At 36.7% G+C, this 22,238-nt stretch overlaps 1 protein-coding gene across 5 annotated transcripts in view; it reads right to left on the bottom strand.

Annotated features, from left to right (window-relative positions):
* Positions 1-4,263: 4,263 nt before the first annotated feature.
* Positions 4,264-22,238, bottom strand: part of LOC113060185 (histone deacetylase 9-B-like) — a 46,812-nt gene continuing 28,837 nt past the window's right edge. For 3 of the 5 annotated variants that reach the window (XM_026229074.1, XM_026229076.1, XM_026229078.1), the window contains 10 exons: positions 19,538-19,779; positions 19,290-19,440; positions 17,993-18,125; positions 17,089-17,210; positions 11,299-11,430; positions 10,501-10,616; positions 8,737-8,859; positions 7,257-7,452; positions 6,860-7,071; positions 4,264-5,165 (listed from right to left, as the gene is read on the bottom strand). In XM_026229074.1, the coding sequence (XP_026084859.1) occupies positions 4,866-5,165; positions 6,860-7,071; positions 7,257-7,452; positions 8,737-8,859; positions 10,501-10,616; positions 11,299-11,430; positions 17,089-17,210; positions 17,993-18,125; positions 19,290-19,440; positions 19,538-19,779 (1,727 nt within the window). In that variant the 3' untranslated portion in view covers positions 4,264-4,865. The remainder of the gene's footprint in view (positions 5,166-6,859; positions 7,072-7,256; positions 7,453-8,736; positions 8,860-10,500; positions 10,617-11,298; positions 11,431-17,088; positions 17,211-17,992; positions 18,126-19,289; positions 19,441-19,537; positions 19,780-22,238) is intronic. The other 2 variants (XM_026229075.1, XM_026229077.1) reach the window with 1 other exon arrangement.

The following is a 22,238-nucleotide window of genomic DNA, read 5'->3' as shown; positions in this document are numbered from 1 at the left end:
TCACACAGGCTGCGAATGACACTTACAGGATTGAGCTGGAAGCGGGATAAAACTCACGTCGCCAGCAGCAAGCAAAAATCACAGACTTACGGGTCCTCTGGGTGCTGTTCTGACCGGCGGTGCATTCAAGCAACACTTACAAACATGTCCTGCCCAACTAAATCCAGAGGTCCCCAGCCAAAGGTCTGCTTTATGAGCCCTGGAGCACACACAGTAAGACTGGGAAGGAAGGCACATAAAAAAAAATCAAATAAAAAAATGCCTGGCCATGCATATCAAAGTCTCGTTTTCTTTATCCCCTTTTAATGTAACAGTCTTTAAATGTCAGTGAGTTAAAGGAATACTTTAATTTACTTTAGAATATTTTAACACTTTGAAAATTTGCTGAAAACATTCTCGCTTTTCAAGAGCCATTCAATATGTAGATGAGTTTGTTTCTTCATCAGAACAAATTTGGAGAAATTTAGCATTGCTCGCCGATGAAACTATCAATGGTGGCATCAAAATGGGAGTCCAAACAGCTGATAAAAACAAGTTTTCATTATTTTGACGACACCCATTCACTGCAGAGGATCCATTAATGTAATGTTACATTTCTCCAAATCTGTACACATTAAAAAGCAAACTCATTTACATCTTGGATGACCTGACAGAGAGTACATTTTCAGCTACTTTTAATTTTCCAGTGAACTATTCCTTCAATTATTAAAGTTTACCTTAATAGGCTGCAGTGTTTCATTGATGTTGTAAGTGCCTCTGTTTTATTGTTGTCAGACTTTTTTGTCCAATCATATTTTACTCATATTGAATATACTCATATTGTTTGGTTGAAGTTTGTCAAACATTGTCAGTTTAAATGCAACACTTTTGTGGTGTATTTGCATAATAAGAAAATAAAACATTTTATTATGTTACCCATAATGCTTGAATATACAAGCCAAAAATGTTAAACTTAGTGGCAACATTACAAACTGTTCTTAAAACAAAATTCTTAGCTATGATGTTGGTCCAAAAACCTTCTTTGGCCCTCACGGATTGGAGTGCAGTCAGCTCTTCCCAGGGGAGCCCTTATCCCGGGCCACTGCTCTTCCTCACCCTCACCTATCAGCCCGACCGATCTGACTGTGAGATACAGCAGGTCCTGCACGCCGCCTGCTCTTTGAACGTCCCTTTCTCCATTCGCTTGCCTCATTAAACATGACAGGGAAGATCAATGCTTTTGGAGTCACGATAACGGGGTTGGATGACCCTGGCCAGTGAGACAGACAATATTTCTGTGGGTCAAAGTTATGGCAGCGTTTCTTCATTTTTAATCATTTAGGGTGGGGAACTGCAGTTCTCCCTAACAGCAAAGGGCTTGCTGTCCCAGTGTCTTACTCTCCTATTCTGGCTGCTTGCAATACACTGATGTCTACTGGATGAGGTCTTGACCATACAACGTGAAACGTTGCAAAACCGCCAAATAGCTTTGCATAATGGGTAATGATAACCCAGAATGAGCCACAGCGTCCCCATCAAGCAGTTACCACTCTTATATTTTGCTTTGCAGATATATTATATGTCTCATGATGAATCCAATGACAGAATTTCTCCATTGATGTGTTGCCCATGATCTGTCAGTTAAGCAAAGCATAGTTTATTGCCAGTCAATCACAGACAGCCAACTTGGAAGCATCCGAACAATTGCACGGCACACCATGTACATTTGGTTTGACAGGCTGCAAAAATAACACCAGCACCGGGCCCTAGAGAACTGGGCATGGACGTGTCTCCAAAATAAATGATTCCACGCCAGAGAGGAGCCTTTACAGTTCACACTCCTTTTTATTTGATATATATTTGGATCCCGGGTGGGCGTTTTATTACTCTTTCTTGAAAAGAAATGTTTCCTTTACTGGCTGCCAGGACAGTCTCGGCAGTTTTGTATCACACCTTGAGTTTGGTTGTGGCAAATGAAAAGGACTAAATTAAATAAAAAAAACACACATCTAATTCCACCATCTTACTGGCATCAGTACATTCACACCAATCCACTAAAGAAAAAAAAGAAAAGAAAAAAAACCTTTTATGGACTGTGGACTGTCAGATACTAAGAATACTAGACTTTACTTTTTCCTATTCATCACACTGTAAAATGTGCCAAAAAAGTATTTCATATCTCATTAGTGTAAATCTTTGCTATATTTATTTGGTTAGATGATGCATTCATACCTGCAAGCTAAACTATGTTGACGCTTACTAAACAGCTAAATAAATTAATATATAAATCCTAATTTAACAAAAAAAGTTTACATTGATTTTTTTTTTAAAGTGTTAAAGTGAATGGTAGATAAATATGCAAAGACAAATTAATAACAGTAAAAAAAATCCAAAGTTTTGGAAGAAAGCAACATTTTATATATCTAAAAAAAATAAACTGAATAAACAGATTTATTTATTTTTCCAAATAAACCTTTAGAACATCTCACATAAAATGGGCAATCGGTCATTAATACTGAACATTCAAGATAATAAGACCTGCAGCTCAAGTGTTGAAAAGATTTACCCCTTATTGTGATATTTGATATCAGTCCACCTCTCCTGATTCGAAATACCGAATAAAACACTTGAGATACGAGTTGTCCAAACTGAAATACACCAATACATCGACTATTACTGGTGGCACACTGCGTTTGGATTGCTGGTTCAGAGAATCGTCCGAGCTCTGGCTAAGCCTACCCTGCATAATTGGTTAAACTTGGCCTGGTCGCTTTAACCCAGGTTGTATATCACCGTCTTGAAGTTCACTTTATCTTAACAGCTTTAATGCAGACTTAGGGAACCTCTCATGTTCACTTCAAAGCCCCGTTCCGAAAGCCTTCAAAGTCAGAGACTGAAACCTCTGTATCGCCCTCGGAATCAGAAGCCGGACTCTGGCTAAGTGTGGGAAAGTTGGTCAGAGAGCAACTGCATTACATACTCCAATTCTGTTTATTTAGGAAATTCACTCATTAAACATACCCAGTGAAAAGACTGTCCAGAGAAGTACAGGATGGAAAAGAGCTTTATTTAAAAAAGGTGATCTGTGACAGAAGGAAACGTGTACTAAATGAGACACTCTATCGGTAGCGGACAGTTCTTATTAACATCCAGAACAGTGGAACAGACAACAGGAACGAAACAGGCCAGCTCAGGTTGACTCACAGGCTATTTCTAGACAGTGTGATGGCTCACGACAATGTTTTCCTCTTCGAGTTGTTTTATTTTTTCATGGTTTTCAGAGGATCTCAGTCACAAAACTGAACAGTTTTACACCAAATGCTTGAAATATAACAAAAAAGAAAAACACAGTAAAGATGGCTCGCCGACAAAGAATGACGATAGTACATTTCTTGAAACTATCAAGCAAGTTGAACCGAGTACTTCATGAAGACGAACAACGAATGGCAAAACTGCCTCAGGAGAGAACAGAACGATTACCTTTTTTTTTCTACCGAAGTAACATCAAGCCTGCATGTCGGGGTAAACACATCACGTGGGAATACAGAGGAAATGATTGGTTTTAAAAGGGGGCTCCCCCCGCCGTCTCCTCACTCACTTTGTAATTTACCTCAACAGTAAATCAGAGCTCACTTCTGGGCGCTCTGACTTCAGCGTGGAGTTGTCCTCTCCCAGCATTCCTGCGCTCATGAATCATTCCGATTCCTGGCTTCCACCAGGCATTTCCTCTACAACGCTCAGAATTCAGCAAGGCGCAGAGCTCACAATCCAGGACAGCCTTCGATTTGGGCCACGGGAGAACAGGGAACACAGAATGTCATTCTAGAGCTTGTTCGAACTGTCAAAGGAATATTCCAGGATTCAATAGAAGTTAAGTTTAATCGACAGCACTTAGCACAATATCGATTACTGCACCAATGCAAAAAAATAACTAAGGCCGATTTGTTAACATACCATTTCAATAGTACGTAAACACTATGCTTTGTGTCATGTTAACATGATAGAAGTATGAAAATTTTCTTAATAACATTTTCAATGCTAAGTTATATATTGAGTTTTACAACTTCTTTGCCAACAGAATGTCTAAAACCCAAGAACTTTATAGCTCAAATAATAGACAAATTTCAATAGAAAAATTAACTAACATTTGTATAAAAAAAAAAAAATAAAAAAAAAAAAAAAAAAAAAAATATATATATATATATATATATATATATATATATATATATATATATATATATATTTCATTTAATTAAAATTTTAATTTAAAAATATTAAATATGTATCATTTTATTTATTTATTTATTTATTTATTTATTATTTTTGGTAATCGGCATTACCCTACAAATGCTGTCGACTGAGTTTAACCTGTGTTGAACCTAGAATAACCATTTTATTCTGTTGTTGTGTGAATTTTCATGGTTACTGACTTGTTTCCATACAATTTGGGAGTCTCCCAGCAAATGATGCAGTTTTTATATATGTATATACAAACTGTGACACATCTTTATAATAACATTCATAAAAAGCAAAGAAAGATCTCTAAGAAAACCATAGTGCCATGGGAAAAAATAAATCACATAAATATCCTACAAGAGCTTCGAGTTTTCCAAAGGGTGGGTAGAAAGTAGAAAGGATTTCTTAAATTATCATTTCAACAAACAATCAAAAATGGCTTCTTAGCATTTAAAAGACCAAGTTAGCGAAATTCTCATCTTATTCAATTATGTACAAAACATACAACGCACAGTACAGAGATCACTTCACAAGTTCACGAATGAGATCAGTTCTGAAGCTCCCAAAGCAATGGCTCTGTGTCGTGTAAGCATGTCGCGTGTATGTTAGCCTGTGCCTTCGCGTGCGAGTGTGAAGACGCATCTGTCGTTTCATATCATGGCCTGTATCACCACCCTCCCTTTAACCTGGTGAATGTAGGAGCTCTGCTTGTCGGCCAGGCTCTGAGTGGCCATTGTCTCATCATCACTGGCATTGGGCTCCTCTTTCACCCTGATGACTGTGGGTGAAGCATAGATGTTGCTATCGGGACTGTGCTTCCGGATGACGCCACCAGAGGGCGATCTGTCCTGCTGCATGGCCTTGTCGTAAAAATCCTCTCCCTCTTCCTCCTCTGACTCCTGCAGGTGGGCGCTCGGCTGACGAAGCTGCTCAATTGATTTCGAAATCATCTGTGGGAGAAGGAAACATGATTTATTATCGGATGTTCTGTCAGATAATTGTTTCACTCAATGAGCCATTTATTGTCCTTATGCCAATTCAGGCAACACAAACTCATTCACAAGATGGAATAACAGCCAAACAGTGAGCCTCATATAAATATATCCTTTATATCTCCCACTAAAGCCTGTAAGCGGATGTAGAATTACACAGGTGCCCTATTTAGCGCAGGTAAAACATTCAGAAAGCTAATCCCTGATTTCTCAACATTCATGACCTAATTTCTCTCAGAAATCATTTATTGCTCCTAACAGTTTAGGGTTACAGACTGTCCAAAAATAGATTATTTACTTGTTAATAATTAGGAGTTGCTTGTGAGTTGTTAATTACATATATGAGATTTGAATACATCTCTTCAGTGATTTCGGCATGATTGAATTTCTGAATTAAAATTAATTTGGATATTTTTGGTGGGGTGTAAAGGTAGACCTGTCAGAGTGATACAACTGTCCAATGTCATAATGAAGAAAAAAGAGCTTAATTAAAATAATTAAATTCTTGAAAATGAATGCTTAAATAGTCTGTAATTACTTTTTCTTAAAGAATGAAAATTCAGCGAAACGCCAAATCAGAGAAATATAATGCAACCAACATGAAGAAACAAAAAATACAATATGAAATTACATCTCATAACTGTCTGAAGGTAAAACCATCCTAAAAATATCAGACTTACCATTAGTTCAGATTGTCAAATGTCATGTAATATGAAAAATCTTAAGATGTGTGCGAATTAATAATTCATGAATTTACTTTCCATAAAATGAAAATAATTATTTGCATACACTCGCATGTATTCAATGTGTAGGTAAAATATTTTTCTTTTTTGATGGTTTAACCACATGACATTTTTAAGAATAAGTAAATTGAGACTTGCATGTTTCCAAATTCATATGGCACCAATATGAACACAAAGACTATATTCCTAAGAACCTGTTTTAAACAGCGTCTTATGCATTCTGCATGTAATACCATTTTTTGGATTTAAACATGAGTTGCTACAATTCAATTGATTTGAACATAAAAAAACAAATCAGTTAGCAAAAATCGAACTACATGACCCTAGTGACTAAGGCAATAACAATAAATAGCTAAAACAAGTGCTCTCTGGACACTTTTGATCTTCATGTCTGAAAATTGCACTTGTAACCTTGAATTTCCCACAGCATCCTCAGCAATAACAAGGCAGATCAATCTGCAAGCTCCCGCTAACAATGGAGTCTTTCACAGCGCCAGCCTCCCGTGTTGCTAACCTTGCATGTGCTGCAGAATAATTGCACTTAAACGGATGGCCAGGTCACGGCTGCCAGTGCACAGAAACACAAATATTTCCACAGGGGAACAAAAGTATGCATTCTATCCTCATTGGTCCCTATTTGAACTTGTCCCTGTGCAATTTTGTGGCGTTAGCATGCAACTGATGACTTAAGCTTTGCTAATTCAAGTGCTGCTTCTGAACCCAGAACAGGGTTTTCCCTAACATAACGGAGATGGGCTGTCCAACTTTAGCTCCCATGTGAACTGAATGGTATTTGAAGGAAAGTGTTTGTGCTTTAGGATAACAACGCAGTCATTCAGCTTCATCCTCATCTTCCCACAATAGCAGTAAAATGATTGTTGCACTGACAGGTTGGTTTAATGATTGTACCTTGTTGATGTGGACCTGTTGCTGGTACTGTTTCTGCTTCTCCAGAAAGTTCTGGTGTTGCTGCTGAATCACAAGTTGAGCTAGTGTGCTCTGGGGCAGCGGAGCCGATTGGGTTCGGTTTAAGGGCCGGTGACGAGGCAGTTTGGGTCGGGTGCTACTCGGAGAGCTTTCCATCACGGCCAGCGGAGAAGGAGGATGCACAGGACTTTGACCTATGTAACAAAATGTATGGATCTGGTGAACACACAAATCTAACAAGTTAAAAGTTTCACCCTCTCATTTCATTAAACGGAACTGTTCACCCTAAATTGAATCCTATTGAATTGAAACCACCTCTATTGAATCTTCTGAAGTATTCTGTAATAATCTTCTATATTGCAGGTTCTGATGTTCTCACCAGTAGAGAGGATCTTTTTGTGGCGGAGCTGCTCTTTCTGGAGGAGGTGCTGCAGGAGAGCTTGGTGGCTGCTGCTCACTTTGGTCTCCATAGCAACAGACAGGGGCACTGGACGCAGAAGTTGGGTGGTCAAACCCTGAATGACCGCTGATACGCCACCCCCCTCAAAATGCTTCTCCTGGAGTCCTATAGCAGCCTGACAGGCGATAGAGAGGATATGGTTTATTTATTCCAACTGGTTTACTCTCAAATGTATTGAATTGTATTGATTCAAACCTCAGTGCTCTGAGAAACAAGGGGATATGTGCAATGGTCTTAGATGTCTCTTATAGCCAAATACAGTATATGTATGCAAATGTATTCATATGTATTTAATCTTCTAGGTAGGGAGCGATTAACTATATAAACTGCAAATTAACTCAAGATTAAATATTATTTGGAGCTACACTTGATTATTCTGGTTTGGCTGGACTTTAAACAGCAGTAATGGATGAGGTGACTGGGGAGGGCTGGAGTAGAGCCGACACCAGACACTTAAGCACAATATTTATCTAAGGCCTATAAAATCCCCCAAGGTCAAAGGCCAGCACCCTGAGGCTACACATATCATCCAGTCAGCCAGTGATGGCGAGTCTTTCAACAGTCAAAGCAATGTGCAGCTGAGCCGAGACCATAAACTACATTTCTCCTCGTTTATCAGTGTAAACATCCACATTCAATTCAATGGAATTCAATCACTTTTGGTGACTCTAAATTGGAGTTTCAAAGAAACATAGATTAAACGCAAGTTTTTTCTAATAATATTCTGATTTCACCTTATAGTCGAGTGACAACTTGCATTAAGAGGGACAAAATAATATTAAAGTATACACAAATTCACACTATATATTGCACTAAAACTATTCGCACTTAATACAATATGGAATTCTATATATCATATTTAATTTTAAGCAAAAAAAATGTTTAATTAAAATTAAATAAATATATAAATATTTACATAATACATTAATGTTGTTTACAAAAACATCAAAACTTTTTAATCATTCCAGATTGGTAAATTAATATCACACATTATCATTAATTGACAGTGAACTAACAGTTTTGTAAATATAATATATATATATATATACAATATTGTATAAATATTATTAATATTAATTGATGTAGAGACATATGATATTTACACAAAAATAAAATCTGCAATATTTAAATGTTATTTATATTATTTTAATTTTTACTAAAATATTATATAGCGTAGTTTTGCACATAAGTGTTAAATCTCTTTTGAAAAGCATTTATGTCTGAATAAATTGACACACACACACACACTCGCTCCCTACAGCCGTACTCATTACAGTCTGATCGAGTGTTACCGAGTTCATAGGGAAGTTTTGTGTCATGTTGTTCATGCCAAAAAAACAGACTTTCTGTGAGCTGTCTTTAAGTTATGAAAGATGATGCATGTCTTTGGTTGACTTACACTGATGGGAGAAGAGGCAGCCGAGAGACCCAGGGTGATATTGGGCAGCGATGGAGACGTATAGAGATTTAACATAGACACTGAGCTTTCAGGCCCTAATAACCTCGGATGTGATGGCCACCGCTGTGATGGAAAGAGAGAGAGAGGGATGGAGGGATGGAGGGAAGGAAGGAGGGAGAGAGAAAGACAGATATTTTGAAATCCCACTATGGACCATTGGAAAGACCAACAGCAACAGAACAATAAACTTTAATGTACTAAAACGAATGACTGTTTTGTTCCTGCCACAGCAGAGCTGTAGAAGCTTAACCGATGGCCGTAAAAACCAAGGTCACAGAGAAGCCCACAAATGCAGAATCGCATTCCATTTGCTATAATTTCTCAAGCTGAACTGTATCAGAGAAAAACAGTCTCACTGCAGTACTACTGATCAGTTTTCGACTGTACTTCCTCCACCCAGTGGTGTGGCCCATCAGCATGCGGCAGAGGGGCTGTACTGTTTTCCCTCCAATCCCTCCTGCCTATTCACTGACCTGTATGTGGATATCCAGCCTTATTTATCCCAGGGGACCAGTTCCCACTGAAAGAAGATCCCCAATGTAACGGATCACAAACACGGCTAGCTTTCGAAACTGGCGCGGTGTCTGCGGGTAGCATTGCTACGATCCATGAGATGTCAAGCTTATGTCAACACAACAGCGATCGGGCGTGTTTGTGTTGTTAACGTGTCTTCGGCTACCAGCGGCTGGTGGATCAATTAAGCTCCACCACCCACCACCTCGACCCTGGATCGCAAGCGCAATAAGCATTCCTTGTCGGCTATTGCATTAGAGGTTCATGGGAGTGTAAACAGTGGTGTTGAAGAATAACACAGCTGCTAAGCTGAGGCTTCACAGAGACGTGCCACATTTGCCCAGAATGCACCTCTTTGTGAGCAAAGTCCACAGGGCACCCAAGCCATGAGGCACCCAGGAAGTGACTCAGAGGGAGCTAATGAACTTGGGCAAAGGGGAGAAGTCCTACACATTCCTAAAGGAACAACTTGTTTATATTGGCACAAAATTTTGTGATTACATATCCACATGATTATGAAATCTATATGCATATTTATTAGTTAGTTAGTTAGTTAGTTAGTTTTGTGCCTATAATTTTGAAACTGATTATTTTAATATTTATAAATTGCCCCCCTTCACTTCCATTCTTAATTCCTCACTCTAAACCAGCACTTTTTTAAAAGAATAGGGGAGTTCGAATTAATTTAGTGGTGATTAATATACAATATATATGTTGATTGAGCTTAATCTGGAACCTGCACTCTATTTTGAAGGTTACTAGTGAGAATATGCATAGGTAAACACTGAACGTAACTTAATTTTGAGATATATCTGATCTTCTCTTTCTTGTCCTGAGCTTTACGAGAGCCGCAGGCAAAGAAAACCACATAGTTATGCCAGTAAAGGTTAGCGGTTCAGAGCAGGAGTTTTGTGGGAGGAAGTGAACTGACTCGTTATTGTCCGTGCTGGGAGCCGTTTTCATTGGAGCGAGACGGACAAAGCAGGTCACAGGCTGTAGAGACACAGTTGTGTTTTCATAGCTGCACGAGGACAGGCTGGGCATGTGTCGAGGAAATTTATGGGTGCAGCCAGGTGGCTGTCAACTTCTCTTTTAGTCGTACAGGTTTTAATCTTTCATGAAACTGCTGTGAGATAGCTTAACTGTTAATAGACTCTCGTACCTGTAATAAAACAAGTTTAATGTAAGTACCTCCGTACGTGTGGTGACTGGTAGTGAGGAGGGTCCGTTTTCAGCCCCCAAGGCACTGTAGGCCCCGTTGGGTGAACTGGGCCCTGATCCTGGTGCGCTGCTGCTGGCTGTGGATTCTGGGGAAGATTCATTTAGACAGACATGAGTGTAAGAATAGACAACATCCATAATATCATTTATAAACTGCACAGATCTAATTTAAAGTCAACTGTAATTTACAGGCATATTTACCTGCACTTTCAATACATATCTTTGTCATTGTGCAACACTGCTATTTGAATATTTCAGATTTTTAATGAACCTTGTTTCTTCATTATGGTAACAGGACCGTTGTTCCAGCCTGTCCCACAAAAAAATATATATTGCAATTTTTTTAATCTATCTATATATTTTAAGCGATATTGACTGGTATCTGGCTGGCAGCAATAGGATTATGTCGCATTTGGCATATTTACATTTACTGGATTTACTGGCTGACAATCTTGCCACCGTGCTTCCAAAGCCAACCACCAACTGCTGCCACTGATACATTAGAAATACACAAGTGACTGAAACACCATGGAAAAAATCATTCGACAGGCCAAGGCTCAAAACCACATTGGATGGTCCTCTGGATGACACCTGCCAGAGCAGCTGTTACATAACAGCATCAGCACACTGAGCTGCACACACAGTGGACGGCTGCTGTGGTTACTGGAGAGAAACCGACAGCGAACAGTCAACTGGTAGAAGGTCTTTTTGTTTATGCCCCAGGCGCGTCGTCAAATATTTAGATGCATTATGGGATGGCACTCCTACCCAGAAGCTCCAGGGCTCTCTTTTTGAAGGGTGTCATGATGCTCCCCTCCTTCCTCCTGAGAAGCGGGCTGCTCCTCCTCTCTGCAACCTTCTGCTTTAACCTGGACCGCACCTTCAGATTGGGCTCTGAGACTGGAGGGAAAACATTAATAACGCATGTTAATCACATATCCAGGACCCGAACTGTTTAGTCTAATCTTTTTTCAGCCAAGTGTTGTTATGGAAATGTTTTGATGCATTTGTAGCTATGCGTGTCAGAAAGTAGGAGAGGGGAATCCACATCCTTGTGTAGTAGCATTCCTGTTCTGTGATGTTAGAGGACTGTGATTAGATCTGTGGGCATTTACAGATTGTTTTCAAAGATCATAGTTTCCTCATCATCTGGAGGAAATCAGCCTGAGCAAGGTGAAAAAAAAAAAAAGATTTGCAAGAGTCAGGCTGACCATACACTGTGAAAAAATTATGTTCAGAAAAATAAGAAAGAATACCTTTTTTGATTATATTATATTATATTATATTATATTATATTATATTATATTATATTATATTATATTATATTATATTATATTATATTATATTATATTATATTATATTATATTATATTATATTTAAAAAAATACTTTGTATATAAATTAACATTTAGGGTCAGAAAGATTTCTTTATCAAAGAAAATATACTTTTATTAAGCAAAGTTGTTAAACTGATAAAAAAAACATATATTATATTATATTATATTATATTATATTATATTATATTATATTATATTATATTATATTATATTATATTATAAAAATACTTTGTATATAAATTAACATTTAGGGTCAGAAAGATTTCTTTATTAAAGAAATTATTATTTTATTCAGCAAAGACGTTCAACTGATAAAAAAAACAAAAGTCATTTAATTTATAATTTTACACATGATTTCAATTTCAACTTACTGTTGTTCTTGTGCTCATCAAAGAAAACTGAAAAAACGTAATCTCCCATTAAAAAAAAATAAAAAAGTGTCTTGAGCACCAATCAGAATGAATGATTTCATTATAATATTTCATTTTCACATTTTGATATATTTATTTTTAATAAATGTATTTGACAACACCACTGTTTTTACTATTATTTATTTTTAAACGATATATAATTCATCGAAATAAATTATTATTTATCACATTAATATTCCAGATATTATTAATATGAAAAACGTAATGATACTAGAATAATAGTTATAGCCACTCTAATTCATTCAATCTACAGATCTTTAATGAGGTCAACTATAAATTTTACATGCGCTCAAGAGTTCAGCAGTGTTTATTTGTAGAGGGTTTTTTCATAGTTAGTATAATAGTTCATAAATTAACAGACAAATTTGATGTTAACAGATGTTTTGGTGAGTCAATGTAGCATGTCACACCCGGTCTATGCAAAAATATATTCATGCAAAATGTGCAAAAAAAGACAGCAAGTGAAGTGAAATTTACATGATTATATCAAATGACACCCTATGGAGTATTTTGTCATCATTTAAGTTTTGTTGAATTATGGAGAAGTGTCTGTTTATATGATGTGTAGTCATCTGTTTCTAAACAACTCTGTGATGGGAAGAGCGTGAGTAAGCCAGCCACCCACATACAGTGCCTCCCTTTGGGAAACACCCACATTACAACTAGCAGCCAAATATACAGAAATTTGGTCTCATTATTATGAGTGCCATTTTTATTTTCCCCTCAGTTCCCCATGGTGCAATGGTAACACTACCATCCAGTGTGAGCAACTTATAATCTAGATCAGTGGTTCTCTACTGGTTTTGCTTTACAAGCTAAAATGGACATAACATTGGCAAACCAACAACAATACAAAACTTGTTTAGCAAGAGAAGATGCATGTGACACACACACAGACACACACGTACCTATACATATATTTATATCATAATCAACAAAACCAATTGTGATTTTATGCAGTTACACTTTTGGGGGGCAATGCACATAATACTATATGAATATTTACAAAAATATTTTAGATACATGTAAAAAAATGATCAAATATATAATAAATAATTTATAAGAAAAAATAACATTGATAGAAAATGAAATGCATATATTATATTATGATTTATAATTATTTTATGATAAACAATATTTAATAAATAATAAATAACTTATTAATTTACCATTTAATATATATATATATATATATATATATATATATATATATCATTTATTGTTATTAAATAACAATACATTTTTCAAAATACTGCCTTTTAAATGCTGACAAGTATGTGATTAGAATTTGTTTTTTTCTTCTTCTTTTTTTTTAACAGTTAGAGATTTTGCTTATTTTAGAAGAGTATTGTTGCAATGCTAAGACCCTTGAAGGGAGCAGCCGGATGAGGGAGAGAGACAGATGTTGTCATACTAAAACGAGATTTGACCAAATGGATATGACCATATAGGATGACTTGGTATGAGAAGTGCGAGTCAAGGGAAGACACAGCTGAAAGTAATAGTCCTAGAGGAGAGAACGAGAGGGAGAGAACTGGGCCCCAGACTGGGCTGCTATTTCAGGGATCTTCAGAAGCAAAATCAGGACTGTCTGCTCCCATCTAACAGTGCACTAATGGGATGTAAATCCCGCTAGTGGAGTGGGCTGAGAGCGAGCTGCAGGGAGCCCTCTCCAAACAGCCTTGCACCCCACACTGTCCTGATTGCCTGCTATTTTTATCCAGCGCTACAGCCTGTCACCACGGGAATGCTACCCTATTGCTGTGGAGGTGGAAGAGTGATTGTTGGTGGGTTTAGTAGGAGGCTGTGATCGTGATCCCATGGGAGAACACATCACTCTACGCCACAACTATGGGAAAAAACTGCAGCCGTCACTCTGACAGCACGACAGGCCTGACACCTGCTTGATTTTTCCTCGCACTGACATACGGCCTGGAACCAGAAGCCAAGTCAAACAGGAATATGTATGAGGCAAAGACTTAACAGGCCCATAAATCAATCATATTATTACATTTGAAAGCAGCGCTGGAAGGCACATACTGCTGAGGTCTGTTTATTGTGTTGTCTCAACCCAAAAACAAAGTTCCCTTCAGAGTCGTGTGGCTTAGTATGAGTCCGAGAAATGACCAAAAAACATCATATCTCATAAGAAATAAGTTTACTCTCATAAGTAAAAATGGCTAAATCAAGAAAACACAGTTGCTGGTTGTTAGCTATGGTAACTTAATTAATGCATGGATGTACAGTATATATGTTTTTTATTATATATATTATATTTAACTTTAAATACCTGTCATAAGGCCAAATATTTACTTTATATTTCAATTTAGAAAAGATACACAAAATACAGTCTCATGACTGGTAAGAACTTTTTCTGACATGTGGGCGAAAAAAATTACTCTTTGAGAGCATGCATATATATATATATATATATATATATATATATATATACACACACACATACAATATTGTTCATTTATCAGTGAGGCATTTCAATTTCAGTGCTTCTCTAGTTTTTGTGCATATTTTGCATTTCATTTGAAGAATGGCTTAGTCAAACTTTCTAAAGGCAACATTTATTTGCACACACCTGATCCCGCCTGCAGCCTCTCTGATACCTTTTTCTCTCATTAGTAAAAATACAAACACCTGTTTACCCAGGAGACCAGGACTATATTATGCAACATGCGTAACCATATTACTTCATAATTGCATCTCGGTTCATTTTTCTTTTTTCTTTTTTTCCCTCTTCCCACATCCCTCCATCTCCGGTGGGGAATAATGGCTTGATGTAATAAAGCAAGCCTGGTCTGAAGGCCCAAAATATCCACCTTTCAAAACACACAAACTAAAATCTGTCTCATCTCAGCTGCACCTGCTCCACATGTTTGATATCTGGGTCAAGACTAAGAAGGTTTTTCTTCTCTTCAATAAGCTGGACTATTCCTGCCAGCAACAGTGCGACGTGCCACCACACAGATCTTTTCCGGTCCAGATCGCAGCACACAGAAGATACGTGGTGAGTAATGATCATGTGATGCTTTGGAGATAAATGGACGGCTTGTCTTTACAAGTTCAACTGAGAACAGTGTGATCAAACCAAAGCCACGTTGAGTTTTGCATATGACACAGCGCTAAGGACCCAAGGGGAAATGAAGAATTACTTCTTAAATTAAAAAAGTGTTAGTTCCTGTAGCACTCACTAAACTTGTCTTATTTTGGTTCATTCTCTCCACAGCGCTAACCTAACCTCTTGAGCGACCATCTTTGTGTGGCTCCTGTTGCGTTCGTACTTTGAGGGGATTCTAAGTGAGACGGGCAGGAAGAGGGGGAGGGGACCTTGCATGGGTGTATATAGAGTTTGGAATCCAACTAGAAGGAAATAGGTTTTATTAGGTTTAGGCAATGGATAAGATGATCACACATAAAGGATGGGTAGTTCCAAACACTTTCACATACTAAACTTAAACTGATCATTTCTACTGAATGGTTTATATCCGAAAGTTTGTCAATTCAGTAAGCTCTCTTTGAAAATGAGATGGGAGTTTTTCGACATACCCTAACTGTCATGAACCGGAATGCTCAGAGTTCACGCAGAGCTGGACAAGACGAGCGTTTGAAGTTAAAAAGTATATAAATAGGAGTTAATGAATCATTATGACAACTAACAAGGGTAACAAGTCAGGCAAAAGAACAAGAACTAAATGCAAGAAGTGAACACAGGAACAAAGAGAACAGAAAATACACTTCAATATAAAAGTCCTTGGCATTAAACAGGGCAGCACACGACATGAAAACATGACCAAAACCACATGATGGTGTGATAGGGACTATGTGATATTTGTAAGTTATCATAACAGCAACAGCTCAAGGCCTCTCTCCCTCTCTCTCTCTCTCTCTCTCTCTCTCTTTATTTTTTTCCATAGGACTGCCATTGCTTTCTCAGCAGGCAGTTTGGATCCCCTTCCGCTCCTTTCAGTTCTCAGGATATTTGCTTGTTTTCAGTGGAGCGAAGCAGAAATTGATGATGAAAATTGGAGGTTACTGTTCAAAAGCTAAGACAATAAACACATCTCTTTCATGTGTCAATAAAGTGCTTATTTGAACAGAAGAACCTACATAATTACCTTAGATTAGTTTACACTTGGCAGACACAGTCCGCATAATTTAGAATTAAACCTCACTTGCCTGATCCCTAAATTATGTAAATACACAACATGCCAACCCATATGGTAGAGCATTTAAGCAGGTATAATTGTTTACCGTCATAATTCATAGGGGCACAAAGGGGAAGGAATGTAATGTAATTTCCGTGACTTAACAACACAGTTATGAACAGTTCATCCTTTGCAAGGACTCATGACTGGCCAGTCAAGTGGGAGTCATAACTCAAATTAATACTGATTTCCTACAAGACTCCCTCTAACACTGAGTCAACAAACCTGTGGTGTTTTCTGTGAAAAGTCAAGGATTTTCTAAATAATTAAAGCCTCTGATATAGCTGAAAATTATATACCTTTAGAGTTTTAGGACATTTGTGGCACTATAGCATGCCTGGAGGAAAAGAAATCCCTAAAAAAATAATGCAAATGCGAGCTTATGCGACGCCACTCAAGTGATCCTGTGATTCTGAGAAATCCTAACACTCCTCCTATGTTTCATAAGGCATTAGCTTATCATCAAAAACTGAAATTAAATATAATCTGTAGTGTTTCTTGAATGTAATGCACTTTATGGTGATATTACAAAACAATAGTGACAATTTTAAGAGGCCAACTTTTAGAATCCTACCTGTCTTCCTCAAAGGAAAGTCGTCCCGGGAGTCTTGTGGGGATGGCAGAGAGATCTTGCAGGAGGAGGACGCTCCTCCCAAAGGAGGTGAACTTTGCTCCAGAGAGGTGTGATGGGAGGCCCTGAACAGAAAGAAGATGCAAACTGAACTCCTGAACTTACCTGATAGTCATAAATACAGCTGACAGCTCTTCTGTGCTCTAATACCATCCACCTTGGTATCACATTACTGATTATTAGCTAAAATCCCCTAAATTTCATTACCTTGGAAGGTCTGAAATCTAGTCTTGTGTGTATTTATTTTATACATTTTATGTACATTTTACTATATTTAAATACACTACCATTCAAAAGATTGGAGTTAGTAAGTCTTTTTAAAAAGAGTACTACAGAAGAGTAAAGTTTTAAATAGGAAAAATATAGAAACTCTTTTGTCATTTCTAAGCGAGATGCTAACGGTCTAATCAGATTCAATGATCTATGCTAAGCTAAGCTAAAAGTGCTACTGCCAGATTGCTGACAGACATTGTGACACTCAAGACTGAAATAATAGCAACTGAAAATTCAATAAATTATATTTTAAAATATATGCACGTGGTAAACAGGTAATTGCAATAATATTTCATAATATTATTTATCATTTTAATGTATGTTTGTTCAAAGAAATGCAGCCTTGGTGAGCATAAAAGTCTTCTTTGAAAAACATTACAAATTTTACAGACTCCAAACTTTTAAATACTGAATAATATTTAGATTTATCTATTAGCATATTACATTTTCAAATAGTATTTAAAGTTTGTGCTATCAGTGTGCGACATCCATTTAAAATGAGAAGTCTGAAATAAAGTTCAGCAAATTGAAAACAGTAAATTAAAATGGTTTGAGGTTTGTGAAGGTTACTTACGTGTACCACAGTTTGGAACTCTGTGTGACTTTTGGGGGGACCCCATTAGATGTACCGTCTTTGGTGGATTTACTCAACAGAAACTCTTGGAGTTTCTGCTTGACCTCATTGCTGGCCACTGCACCTGTCACACCAGGAGATGCACACATGGAAGCCATGAGCATCCTGGGGTTTCTTCAAATTATATTTAGATTAATAAATCTGAGACATTCCTGACAGGGTTTGTCTAACATTCTGTGGTTCGCGTGATACAGTCACTGTAAACAGAAAGAATGTTTGGCCTCTTCTCAAGGTCAGAGAAATTACTGTATTACTGCCATTCCCAAGCACAGCAGGATCGGCCTCAAACAATAGCATCTCTCCTACACATTCACCCACACACTCTTCTCAAAAGTTCCAGTTCAGATGCCTCTATAATACCATTGGCTAAACATTTTTAAGCACCTTTAAACAAATGAAGGAATATCTCCCTCTTCTGGACAGCAGGAGTGAAGCACTCCTGAAGGCTATTTTTAAGGTGAAAGTTGCTAAATTTAAGTTGTAATTAATCTATTTGTGAGTAAATTGTATGAAACCTGTCAAGATTCATACTCAGTCCTATTTCTCATTAAAAATCAAAAGACACAAATAAGAAATTATGTCTGTAAGTGTGTGTGTGTGTGTATTTAAATGTATATATATATATATATATATATATATATATATATATATATATATATATATATATATATATATATATATATATATATATATATATATATATCAATCAAGAGTTTAGATGCAAAAGCCTCTATAAGTGCCATCTGAAATTTTCATCAAAAATTTGGATTTTCATCAGGCTCCTATATTTATGTTCAGTTATTTCACTTTAATAGCCTGGAAAAGGACATGCACATTGCCATTAAAGTAAAATGACTCAACCAAAGCATAGGAGCTTGATAAAAGTCCTAATTTTAGATGAAAATTTCAGATGACATTTAGAGGCTTTTGCATCTGATCTCTTCATATATATATATATATATATATATATATATATATATATATATATATATATATATATATATATATATATATATATATATATATAAACTGTGTGTGTGTGTTTGTGTATATATTGAAATGTTTATATATATATATATATATATATATATATATATATATATATATATATATATATATATATATATATATATATATATATATATATATATATATATAGAAACTGTGTGTGTGTGTGAGTGTATGGTCAGTTTCATGTTTGAGTGTTGTGTGGGTGATCATGATGATGAGCTCTTACTCTCTCTGCTCTTCTCTCTGTTCCGGAGGACCAGGACTTGTTGTTCACGGCGATGTCTCTCCAGTTCTCTCTCCTGACTCTGGAGCTCTAGTTTCCTCTCTTTCTCCAGCTGCTCTTGTTGTTGCTTCATAGCAAGTAGTTCCTGCTGCAGCTGAGAAGCAGATTTACGTTTATTTATCAAGCTGGACTGTATGGTTGTATTGTACTTGTGGTGCTGCGTCCACACATTATGTCAGTAGGGTTGGTACCTTCAAATGCTCTTGTATCTGGGCCTGATGCTGGCGAACCAGGTTCTCGTGCTGCTTCTGGAACTCAGTGATGAGTAACTGTTTCTGAAGCTGCTGCTGTTTCTGAATTAGGAGCAGCTCTTGTTGAAGCTGTCTTTCCCACACAGTAGGATCTGAGGCCGAAACCTGCATCCTAACGTCTGTACGTAGGTCCAGTGGGGAGCCCGGATCAAGAGCCAGTGGAACCTCTGGCTTAATGTCCACTGAGAAAAAAGCAAGTGAGAATAGGAGGATTTAGTACAAATGTCTCTGATTATTATGAATCATTCAGAGATATTTGAGCTATCAGTTATACATACTAATTTTGTCTTGAATACATACTAATATCTCCGGTCTTGAAATTCTAAATATTGGAAAAGCCTAAATGTGTCATGGTGTGACCAACAAAGTCAGGTGGGGAGATAAAAAAAAAACATAAAACAAATATTATGTCATATCAGATCATATCAAATTTGGGATTTTCAATGACAAATCAAGACCTGACAAATTACATGTCCTGACCACTACAAAACATAATGACATTGATGAATGGATAATTAGTCAAATTATTTGTAAATTCAAAAACAAAACAAAAAAAAGGTTAACCTTGACAGTTTATTCATTCACATTTATTCAAGTATGAAATATTTTTTTTTACTTGAAAGTTACACCACATGACACTTTTAAAATGACATTACATTTAAACTGTTCTTGAAAATATTATTCAAAAAAATTCCAAATCATATGAAACCTAAATGAAAAAGGAGTACATTTCTAAGAATCTGGCATATATGTTTTAAACTACTGTAGTTTTATTTATTTTGTTTTTTTTAAAAAGATTTTCCCCTATGCGTATTGCACTTAAACTATGTTCTGTGAAAATAATTGCCAAGTTGGATTTAATGTTTTAAATCAGGTGTAAACTATTTTTTATAATAAATAAATAAATAGAAAATCAAAATAGAAAAAAAAAATTGCTATGAAAGTGACTCTAACAATATTGTTTCTCAGTGTAATTTTCATTATCGTAGACCCTTAGAGCTAAAGTGATTTTAAAACTTCATGGGTATCCCTAGAGTTTGGTATGAGCAGGCCTAAGCTGAAATTTTCCAACCTGCTTGATAAAAAAAAAAAAAAAAAACAATGACCTCATTTCCCTTTTTCATACTGTGCTCAGCTGATCCCCTCCCCCTAGCTTTCTGTATCTCATAGCCATCAAAAGTATAGCCCCATACGAGCTGCACTGATACAGTATGCAGAGATACAGTAAACAACTCTATTTTTTGACCCCTCTGAATGAAAACTGCAGTGCCGCAGTTTGTTTTTCAGATGTTTGTGTTCCTGCCTCTTATTCCCCCACCATCCTCCCTCCTTAGAGCCATCATCACACCTTCACCGTTATGGAAAATTGCCGCTGTAGTCTTCAAGCTGTGACTCATTACAAGTAATACACTGGGTACACAGAGCAAAGGGCATCCCCAACGCCCTTAGAACTATATATATCCACAAGATAGCAATCAATAGCAAACGTGGAGGAGAGTCCCTCGGAAAGCATATAAGAGGAGATGCTGATCATAGCAGACTATAATAAAAAGCAATTAAGAGATGGGGTTTTTTGAAAGTGTATACATACAGAATTATCTATGGGTGTGGAGAAGAAAGACAAAGAAGTTTACAGAACAGCTGGTTAAGATATACTTATGGTCCAGTGAATTTAAGTTTCGCATTGAGGGAAAGCACACAGTGGTTGTTACACAATAGGGGAAGAAGTAAAAAAAAAAAAAAAAAAATGGATTTCAAGTCACTTTACGTTTAACTGAGTAAGCAAGTCTGGAAACATGATTAAGTCAAATGGTTTTTCCTCTTAGTCAGCATGATGGATTAGTTGGCCGGTTTTTAATAACTGCTTCAGTTCATAAAGCTAATGGCTGATAAACTGCACAGAATCAATAACTAAGAATATTGATTTGAACATGGTTGCAAGTACAGTAATATAATCTCTATTAAAAGTTTTTGTTGTTCCAAAACTGCATCATGCTTTTTCTTCTGTTGAGCACAAAAGAAAATAATTATTTTTATTTTTATTTCATTTTTTGTCCAAGCTAAATGTAACAAAGATGTTAGTTTGAATTTTGAATGTTGTTTTGGATCCCATTGTGTTTCACTATGGGGACAAAACCAACAATCTTTTAAAAATAGCTGCGTTTGCAAAAGAACAATAGATAAAATGACAGGCAGAACAATGGATGGATGGATGGACAAACGGACACAGACAGAAAGACAGACAGACAGATAGGATTTCAATAAACACACTAGATGCAAGAGACCATACTCATTAGCTACGTAACTTTAATCCACAGAAAGCTTGTTATTGGCATAACACACTACCACCTGTTCAATGCTCTCTCTCTCTCTCACACACACACACACACACAAGCAAATCCTTTAAACCATGAATTCTATCCATGAACCAGTGTCTCTTAAGCCTAGAATACTCCTCTAATGAGTTGCCATGGCAAGGCACTTACTGTGACACACTCAGCAATTCACTCATTAATGCTTGTTTGGTTGAACATAATGTTCTTCGCCATCATCAAAAATGTCTGCATGCGCAACCGCTGATTATAAATAGCAACATAAAAGCAAGTGGTGCAATCTTAGACTATGACAAAACACGCACCCA

The sequence above is a fragment of the Carassius auratus genome, chromosome 41 (assembly GCF_003368295.1).
Source record: "Carassius auratus strain Wakin chromosome 41, ASM336829v1, whole genome shotgun sequence".
Classification (NCBI taxonomy): domain Eukaryota; kingdom Metazoa; phylum Chordata; class Actinopteri; order Cypriniformes; family Cyprinidae; genus Carassius; species Carassius auratus.
The sequence above is the reverse complement of the archived record's forward strand: the minus strand, read 5'-3'. Positions and strand labels throughout refer to the sequence as shown.